A 10,530-nucleotide genomic window follows, 5' to 3' on the forward strand; every position below is an offset into this window, starting at 1 on the left:
TTTTAATTTGTGTCATAAATGTTTCTGTTATTGATTATTGCTTATTGAATATTGATTTTCTTAATTTTATATGCTAGGGTTTGTTTAAAATAATCAATAATCCACCCATATCAAAAAAATCGAAGGGAAAAAAACCCGATCTTCGACAATTTATGTTAAAAAAGATGAAATTTCAAGACACTCAATGTTCTTCACCAATTGATTCAAATTTGGATGGTTCAAATGCTAGTACTGTATCATTAGAGGATGATGATTAGTTTATGATGTTGAACTTCTTCCTCATGATCCGGGAAAAAGAAAAAACATTATGGATTATCCTCAAAATCAACGAAATGCTGTTAGGAGAGCATACATTCTTAAAAAACCTTGTCAACCAAAAACTTATGCCTTTCCTACAAGAGACATTGGAGGTCCACGTCGGTTTAACATTTCTTGGTATAAAAAATGGGATTGGCTTGAATATAGTGTTTACAAAGATGCGACCTTTTGTTTTGTTTGTTACTTGTTTAAGAATGAAGTTGAAGCTAATGTAGGTGGAGATGCATTTGTCAATGGCGGATTTCGATCATGGAATAAACCAGATAGATTCCAAAAACATGTTGGTGGACTTAAAAGTGCTCACAACCTTGCTTTAGAGAATTATGTGAATTTAAGAGATGGTAAAAAGAAATCAATACATGTTGCTTTTGGTAATGCAAATGAAGCGGTTCAAAGTGTGTACAAAATTCGATTGAAAGTTTCAATTTCTTGTTTATCTTATCTGTTACGACAAGGATTGGCATTTCGTGGGCATAGAGAAAATGAGGAATCTATTAACAGAGGAAATTTTCTTGAACTTTTGAAGTGGCTAAAAACACATAATGAAGATGTGTCAAATATCATACTTGAAAATGCTCCGGGTAATTGCCAATTAACATCTCCCATGATTCAAAAAGAAATTATTAATTGTCGTGTTAAAGAAACTACTAAGCGAATTATACATGACATCGGTGATGACTACTTTGCTATCTTGGCTGATGAATCAAGTGACGTGTCCCCAAAGGAACAACTACCTCTTTGTTTGCGTTATGTCGAACAAAATACGGCAATAATAGTTGATAGGTTTCTTGGACTTGTTCATGTTAGAGACACCACTGCATTGACTATGAAAAATGCAATTATTAGTTTACTTGTTAAACATTCTTTAAGTCCATCTATGATTAGAGGAGAAGGATATGATGGGGCTAGCAACATGAAGGGTGAGATAAATGGCCTAAAGACTTTAATTCATGCTGAAACTCCTAGTGCTTACTATGTTCATTGTTTTACTCATGAACTTCAACTAACACTCGTCGCAATGGCTAAAAAGAATAGTGATTGTGCTTGGCTTTTTGATATACTTACAGCATTGTTAAATGTTGTTGGAGTTTCTTGTAAGAGGAGAGAAATGATTCGAGAAATTCAAGCTCAAAACGTAGCTTAAGCATTAGAAACGAGTGAAATTAAAACATGAACATGGTTAAAACAAGAACTTAGTTTGAAGAGACCCGGTCAAACCCGTTGGGGATCTCACTACAAAACTATTTTAAATGTGATCAGCTTGTTCCCTACAATTATTGAAGTACTTGTGAAGATCTGAAAGAATGGTTCAAATTCGGATGATAAAGCAAAAGCCCAAGGTATTTTGTACTCACTAGAGTCATTTAATTTTATCTTTGTGGCACAACTAATGTCTACTATACTTGGATACACTAATTATTTGTCATTTACTTTGCAAAGAAAAGATCAAGACATTGTTAGTGCTATGAGACTTGTTTCGGTGACTAAAGGAGTTTTGCAAAATATGAGGGATCTTGGATGGGATAACCACATGAATAAAGTCACATCATTGTGTAATAAGTATGACATTGTTGTTCCGAATATGGAATATCAGTATATCCCTCAAGGAAGGTCAAAGCGTTTTGTCCAACAAGCAACAAATATTCATCATTTCCGAGTTGAAGTGTTTATTGGATTAATTGACTTATTACGTCAAGAACTAGATGACTGATTTAATGAAGTGAATATGGATTTGCTTACATGCATGACTTGCTTAAGTCCCAAAAACAGCTTCTCTTCTTTTGACAAAGATAAATTACTCAAACTTGCTACTCTCTATCCTTTTGAATTTTCAAGCATAGATTCGATGACTCTTGATTGTCAACTTGATATCTTCATAAATGATGTGAAAAAAGATGTTGAGTTCCAAAATATCCATGACGTTACTTCCCTTTCGATGAAGCTTGTTAATACAAATAGACATGTGGCTTATCCATTGGTGTTTTTACTTATCAAGTAATGTTGATTCTTCCAGTTGCTACTGTAAATGTAGAGAGAATGTTTTTTGAAATGACATATGTCAAAAATAAGTTGCGGAATAGGATGGGTGATCAACTTTTAAACGATTCTTTAGACACTTTTATTGAGAAGGATGTGTTTCGACAAGTTCTAGATGACGATATCATTGATCGATTTCAAGATATGACGAATCGACAGATTCAGTTGTAATTTTTGCTTAACTTATGTTTTTCCGATTTACGACTTCAAATGTTTAGAAACTCTTTGAAAATATTATTTTGAATCTTGACAATTACTATTTTGAATTTGATAATTTTTATACCCCTGTATAAAAATTCCTATCTCCGCCACTGTCGACACCAGAGTCGCTACCAGAACCTCCTCGAGTGATTACCATACTGAAAATAAACCATATAAACCATCAGAACATACTCAAAGAATTCCATGGTCTACAAGTTTCCTAGTATCTTCGTGACTCTCCTTAACTCGAGTACGGATCCTCTGCTTCCAGTAGTACGGGCCCATACTACCTTCCACATCTATCCGTACTTTCCTCAAGGATCGCCCCAAATCCCCCAAGTCACTTCCCTAACAATCCAAATAGCCCTCAACAAAACAAGGCTTCCGACACCGAATCATCTACTAGGTTTTCCTACGGCTACCACCACACCACTCTCCGCCATCAGCTGTAGAATGAACTCCCCTAACACCCTCTAACTAGCTTACAAATACAATTACATGCCACCGACACCAGATAATTCTTCGAATGAAAGGTCTCACACTACAACGGTTGAACTCAAACAAGAGATGCGCAATAGGGTTGAACCTATCCTTCTAAAATTATCTAATCTCCGTAATATATAATTTAGCGTATTCACTTAATAGTTAGCTGATGTTAATGGAAACTCCTAAAAGCACAAAGCAAGCAACATTCGAGCATTGAGTAATCAGAATCAAGGGATAACCTAAATAGGCCAACCTATCACTGACTGATCAGTACTAGCATGCAACTCTACAAACTCATATAGTAGGCATGTGAAGGCTTCTCTCCTAACATTCTATAATGCGAATCCTGAGTAGATCCTTAGCCCTAATCTAGCATGCGATTCACAGATTCTAAATTCAAAGCATAACACAAAACATGTATGGGTATTTTGGGAAAACTTAATTGAGCTCGACCAATTGCATGCACCATACCCCTTATTTTATTAGAAAACTCATTTTTATAAAGCATTTCTTTTTATGAAAATTTGCCCAAACCCTTAGTTTGAGTTCAGACATACCCGAGAGTATCCCTGAATCCCGCAAACCAAGACTCTAATACCAACTTGTAACGTCCCAAAATTTAAAACCAAATTTTTTATTTTCATATTAATTAAAACATCAACCAAACATGTTTAGTAAAACCAAACAGAAATCATAATGTATTTATAATCATCCAAAACATATTTGAGTCAAGTAAGTGAAAAGTCATGGTGTATGTGATGCGATCATCTCAAGCTTTTCCCCTTTGATCCGGAAGTACCTCAAACAGAAACTGAAAACCATAAGCACGAAGTTTAGTGAGTTCCGCAAAATACCTCATACCATACATATATGCCAGCTCAAGGCTGTTCTGGGTATATTTCACCCCCGATTCTATTTCAACTTATATGCCAGCTCAAGGTTATACCGGGTCTATTTTACCCCACATACATATAGCAAACAGACACACATGCATACAGCACATACATCAGGATTCACAAAGACTACAAGCACATAACATATCCTAGTGTGCTACAGTATAGTGAGCAAACTCACCTCAATCTGCTTTCAGTCAATAGATACTTGGATTGCTGAACTGGAGAATCCCCACACTAACCAACCAAAGAAAATCCCAATTAAAAATTGGATCATAGTCCATAACTGGGAATCTAGTTGATTGGTCCAAAACCCAGTCCTCACTTGGTGTTTTGGATTTGAAAATATTTTAGTATGATTTGGATTTTGTAGGATTTTATTTGGATTTTAGTATGGATTTGAAAGTATTTATGTTTGATTTGGATTTTGTATGGTGTTTATACCTTTTTATAATTATTAAAGAAAAATTTCTATTATTTTTTTAAAACATAAACATTTAATTCAACAAAAAATCATACATAAAGGTTTAATAAAATGGTCATTTTTATGATCTAACACAACAATTCTATAGTTCCAACCCAACAACTTTTAAAAATTCAAACTAATAAAAATTCAAATTCCGTCGAACATCCCTAAAACAATAACTTCTCTAAATTGCATTATAAGATGATAAATTCACGCTTTTATAAAACTTAACATTCATAACCCAACAAATAAATCATGATAGCCTCATGATGCCTAAGTGCCTAACCTTCTGAATTTTTTACATTCCATCATATCTATGGTTTAACAGCAAACTATTAATATGGTATAAATGTTTCCGGCATTGCCCCGAACACCAATATACTACCATCGGTTAATTAACTGGACACCCTTGTACATTAATCCCTTTCGCTGTTGGACAAGTCGCCAATTCACAGTGTTCACCTTCAGTACCCCACCAACTCACTCCTTTGTCTTCAAGTCCCACCGAGAAATAAAGCAACACCGCCATGAAAGCTACACCGGCGTCCAGTGCAGCCGAGAGAATATAATTATACCTCTGCCACCATTTTTTCCGGTACCGGAAAACAAAATAGTTGAAAACAATCCCGATTAGAATCCACGAATTGAAGTTAACTGGTGTCGCCGGTGGCATGGCACCTGTTGCTCCTAAAATCACCGGCAGGTTTACCAACGGAAGCCAAGTTTGTTTAGGAAACGCCTTGTAAAACAGCCAAACGATGATGGGTCCTAATGCACCTCCGAGAAAGAACCAGTTCATCGAACTGTAATTTCCAAGAGTCCCGAAGATACGTTTAGGTCCCACTAATCCCCATATCACTGATGCATCAAAAAAGACTCTATCTCCTGGACATGTCCATGGACTATCTAATGGAAGAAGTTCATCCTGACAGATATTTTCTATCGAGTCTAGCAGCCACACTGCCACAACAAGGTTTATAGTTCCCGCAAAAATAGTTCCTATAAACTAATGTTCAACAAGAAGTTGGTTAGTTTTTAACTAAAAAACATCGAACTGTTGTAATTATATCAACATGCATTACCTGAACCAAAAACATTGATCTAGGAGGAATCTTCATGTAATGTCCAAGCTTGAAATCACTTAGAAACGAAATAGCTTGTGTCATACTCATATAACCATAAACCTTGAAGCATACATTGGCTATCGGTCTTCCAGGCAATATAACCCCCATAATGTACTCCGTTATGATGTTTAGCCCTGGTGTCTATGTTAATATATAACAAAATGTTACGTTTTTTATATGTTTTTAAGAAGCAAAATGAATAGTATGTATACAAAGATGTTAACCTGATTTGTGGTGGCAGTTATGATGCTTATTGGGAGGGTGAAAATGAAGGCGATTACAGACGCAAATATGAGTCCCCACCATGGCATCTGAATTTGATCATTTAAAACAGTGCAAAGTAGAAGAGAGACTACGAGTGTTACTAATAGCAACAAATGGAACCACCAGTTGGGTATGTCCTTGTATCTCTTCATGAGTCGAGTGTGTATATCTTCTTTCTCCTTGTATGAAGCTCGAAACCTATCGTATATTTCCCTGAAAGTTTATGATTACAAAACATACACGATTACACATGTTTTATACAAGAATATTTACTACTTCTAATGATCAAGAAATCGAAACCATTCCTCACCTTCCATAAAAGAAGCCCACATGGGTTAGAGTGGATGCAATGGATGCAAATCCAAAACCATAAGTGAGAGCAAAAAACGTGCTCATATGAATCCTTCCTTGTTCTTCATACTTCGCCATGTCTATCTCAAACTTATCATTAACAATGGCGGATATGTTATACTTTTGACCCTCGGCTGTAAACAAGTGTGAGGAGAATATAGGGAATCTACGAGCACCATAAAGGTCGACACCCCAGTAAGACAATGGCATAACGACATAGATGATCAGTGCATATCCCAGAAGGACATTGACGATGGCAAAGAAGGGGCTGATTAGAGGGCTGAACAAGAAAGACGCTGCAACAGACCAGTCAAGGGTTATAGCTCCGAGTCCAAGACCTCGCATGCCGGATCCTAGTTGTTGAGCGGTGACTGAATCGGAAAACGCCCAGCAAACCCATGAGATGCTTGAGAGAGTTGAAAAGAAGTATCCCGGGATTAAGTACCATGAAAAGCTGCAAATTAGAGCAATTAGGAAGAACTTTGCACGTGTCATGCGTTGGTCGTCCTTTTCATGCAAAGCCCTGCGAAACGAATATGAATCAGACATTGTAATTTAGAGGTTCTTTATTTAGAGCATCAATAGCAATTAAAAAGCTTTGAGTAAACTACACAAATGGTCCTATGGTCCGGGTAATTTGAAAGTTTGGTCTCTAACTTATATTTTTTAATTTGGAAGGTCTTTACTGTTTGTTTTTATTGCGTATTTGGTCTCTGTATTACCTAAAAAAAGACTATTTTACCTTTGATTTTTTAATTTATTTAAATAAACACACCCCAACCCCACCTCTACCTCACCGTACATTACCTAACCTATCTTATTTAAATAAATTAAAAAATCAAAGTCAAAATAGTCTTTTTGGTAAGACAAGGGACCAAACACACAACAAAAACAAATAGTAGAGACTTTCTGAGTTAAAAAAATAAATTAGAGACCAAACGTATAAATTACCCCAAACCATAAGGATCATTCGTGTAATTTACTCAAAATGTTTTTGTTCTTCATTATTATTATTATTTTTATTTGTTGTGTCAAATTAACACAAACATAACTAATCAAAAACTTATATATCCACATATTTTAGTAATTAATACAGTAATATTTGTTTTCTGACAAAAAATAAAAATATTATTATAATTGTAAAAAAGCTTACAAATAAAGTGAAAAGTATATGTTGTAAAAAAAAGGAACTCCACAAAAAATTTATATTACAAAGTTCAGTTTGCCAAATAAGATAGCCTTTTTTTAATATATTTAATAAAGTTTTGTTTAGTAATTAGTCGAGATATATAATTATAAATAAAAGCATAACGTCACGTATATGTTTAGTGTTTTAGCATATTAGGATTTATAATTCTTTTGAATCTTGATTATATATTATATGAAAATCTAATCGGATAGTGGATATGCATGACAGAGAGTGGAGAATCTCTAGTCAATCAATTTAGCCATCATCGATGACTTATGGGTTACATCATCGATGATTATGGGTCAAGTGGCTAAAAACGGTAGCTGTATTTGACTTCTTTGTATATAATTTAATTTACAATTAAAGCCATTTTTTTGGACTGCATGAGAGTGAAAAAATTAAAGAATAATTATATGTAACTTAACTGCAAATTAATATCCGTATAACTTGAAACATGAATATGTTATGAACCAAGCAAATCTAAACCGGTTTGGTATTAGTTTTACTGTAGTTCAGAATTTATCCGTTTTAAAATAGTGCCTTTTTTTTCTTGTTAATTTGGTCTTGTTTTTCAGGTTTATTGGTTCGATCAATCAGAGCTTTATGCACCACTTTATATCATAAGTGCACATAAAATTGATTTGACAAAGGGATGTTACAAAGATAATGCATTTAGAATATATGTCTAGTATATATCTTTTGAACTTGTTGATCATTATCCTATATAAAATAGTTGTAAGTGCATTAATACCAATGTATATATAGCTTGTTTCATGGTAATAGAATTCCTCTATAAAATACGTTTCAGATTGAGGAAAACAAAAGTATGGCAGCAGATACTATATAAAATTTTATCATTCATACGGTGCTTTAACTATTTGTTCTGAATACTTCTGAATATATAACCATATCGTTGAACGAGTCAACTAAAAAAATAAAAATACATATAAATACTTTTAGTATTATATTAAATTTTCAACCTTCCTTTTTATCAATTTACAATAACAAACTAAAATCTTTTACCATTTTATGTAATATTTTAATCATTAATATAACAAATTTACCATAATTTATATATTTCCATGTTTAGTATTTACATAAATAGTAGAATATGATAAATTTGTAACATTAAATGGTTAAAAACATATTTAATAACTTCATACAATTAAAAAAAAAAAAAAGCCACTAATTGATCAATTAACATCTTTTATAAAGTGAATAAGTATTGAGAGCGACCAACATCCAAACTAAAAGAATAATCATATAACATAGATTTTTTTATGAACAGCAAAAGGATAATTTTATTGGAATTCTGCTAAAAAATATACAATAGATCAATTACAAAAATGAAAAAAATGTTTTTAATTTTCTAGAAGATTAAAATACAAAATAAATAACACATTTAATTCGGTCGCTCTCAATAATTAATCACTTTCATAATCAAAGATGGTAATTGTTCAATCAAAAGACTTTTTAAAAACGATAAATATCTTTTGTGCATGAATGTAGAATCTCGTTAGTCAAACATTCTTGACCAAATGGAATGTAACGGTTATTTATATTGAAGACAAATATAAATTTAATTAAATTTGGAAGGCAATAAATTAAATGAATGTCATACCGGAAAAGGGAGACCTGAACAAGAGTCCCCGGCCACCACATATGAGCCGGCTCCACCACGTATTTCCTCAACAATCCGGCCCATCCGTACCCTAATACCTGCTCAACCACCATCAAATTACTAAACTCGCCGGAAAATCACTATTAAAGTTCACCGGAGAATTTGTAAATACAGTTTCGTTACAGTTACATTTGGTATACGCGCGTTACCTGTGTAGTAATGATTAGCAGCCACCCAGCCAAAAAAGAAATATTCCGGTGATAAAAAGCCTTGATAATCGTGACAATGCCGACAGCATAAGGTGATCCGTTTCCAAAAGCACTTCCGGCATTAGCAAAGATGGAAATAAGAACATGCTCCTTCATGTTAAAAGGACCCGGGTTAAAAGAGAACGATTTGGCTCCAAAACCAGGCAGCCGGAACTTGGTCTCCGGCAGAACCGCCGCCATGAAGTTACCAATGGGTAGGGTGGCGACTTGGACTGTAATTTGGGTGATGACTAGTGGTTCAGTTCGGAAAGAAAAGAACTGGTTAAAGAAAGACAATAGGGCACATGAGATCAAGCCCAAGAACCACATCCTGAATGTCCATACCGGCAGTGTTGGGTCGTCGGTGTTTGTTACAGTCAGCCGGACTTCTTCAATGGGAGAGACGTCATCGTCATCGCCGGCGATGTCTGTGGGTGAATATGTTTTCTGGTCATCAACGGTGCCCATGGGTTGAAAGAAGGCAAGAAAAAAGGGTAGGGATGTAGCTTTTATGTATCATTTGTGGCTTATATATAATCATGAGTTGAACGCATTATTATGAGTATAGCATAAATGAGTTGACTTTATTGGTCATACTCATGATTTTTAACCTTTAAGTAAATAATATATGCAAATTTATTCTTAAAGACTATGATTATTTTTCTTTAATAGTTTCTGAAATGAATGCTGTTAACTCGTTTCAATATTTGTATTGCACGTGAAAGACGTTATGGTCATTTTACTTTCATGATCTTTAACGTTTATAAATTGTTAGATTTTTGTTTTAGAATTATTTTAATTTATAAAGTTTCACGACTCCGGCCTATCAATTAACATATATACAACGATACATAAATAAAAATAAACAAAAGAGTAATATCACCTTCACAATTTAATATATAATTTTAAGAGGAAAATACATAATTGGTCCTTAAAATTTGGTAAAAATCGCATGTTTGGTCAACTTTTGAAAATTTAATAAAAACCATCCCGTGGTTTGGGGAAATTACCGCGCTAGTCTATGTTATAAACGCCGTTCTCGTAAGTTTGTTAAATTGCCTCACCTGCCCCTCGCTCAAAGGGTATTTCCAGTCTTCATGTATCCGTCTTTCCTTACATCATTATATCTTTCGATATTGTTTATATCTTCATCTACAACATGACTACAATTTTTTCTTTTTTAATTTGCTTCTAATTTTGACATTTTGCTTACAATGGCGGTGACCTTATGGAGTATTCATGGCACCAACAGTGACAAAGATGAGTGGAATGTTTATGGTAAGATTTTCTCATATATGATTATTAATTAGAAAGCATCATTGTTTTCCCTAT

The 10,530-nt window shown here is 34.1% G+C and overlaps 2 protein-coding genes across 2 annotated transcripts; one reads left to right on the plus strand and one right to left on the minus strand.

Annotated features, from left to right (window-relative positions):
* Nucleotides 1-307: 307 nt before the first annotated feature.
* LOC145127583 (uncharacterized) lies at nucleotides 308-1,462 on the plus strand. The gene has a single exon (XM_079062753.1). The coding sequence runs from the start codon at nucleotides 308-310 to the stop codon at nucleotides 1,460-1,462; it is 1,155 nt and encodes a 384-aa protein (XP_078918879.1).
* Nucleotides 1,463-4,569: 3,107 nt separating this feature from the next.
* OPT4 (oligopeptide transporter 4) lies at nucleotides 4,570-9,717 on the minus strand. Its single transcript, XM_079060296.1, has 6 exons — nucleotides 9,160-9,717; nucleotides 8,951-9,048; nucleotides 6,100-6,663; nucleotides 5,750-6,002; nucleotides 5,484-5,666; nucleotides 4,570-5,407 (listed from the first exon to the last, which is right to left on the minus strand). Exons 1-6 carry the CDS (start codon nucleotides 9,664-9,666, stop codon nucleotides 4,793-4,795), a joined length of 2,220 nt encoding a protein of 739 aa, XP_078916422.1. The 5' UTR covers nucleotides 9,667-9,717; the 3' UTR covers nucleotides 4,570-4,792.
* Between the last annotated feature and the right edge of the window lie 813 nt (nucleotides 9,718-10,530).

This window comes from Lactuca virosa, chromosome 7, assembly GCF_052849685.1.
Source record: "Lactuca virosa cultivar CGN04683 chromosome 7, Lactuca_virosa_CGN04683_v6, whole genome shotgun sequence".
Lineage (NCBI taxonomy): Eukaryota > Viridiplantae > Streptophyta > Magnoliopsida > Asterales > Asteraceae > Lactuca > Lactuca virosa.

Coding starts and splice junctions, on each gene's coding strand:
- OPT4 (XM_079060296.1), bottom strand. CDS start 9,666: ATGGGCACCGTTGATGACCAGAAAACATATTCACCCACAGACATCGCC. Junction 6,003..6,099: donor GTGGGCTTCTTTTATGGAAG/GTGAGGAATGGT, acceptor ATAAACTTTCAG/GGAAATATACGATAGGTTTC. Junction 5,667..5,749: donor TAACTGCCACCACAAATCAG/GTTAACATCTTT, acceptor ATATTAACATAG/ACACCAGGGCTAAACATCAT.
- LOC145127583 (XM_079062753.1), top strand. CDS start 308: ATGGATTATCCTCAAAATCAACGAAATGCTGTTAGGAGAGCATACATT.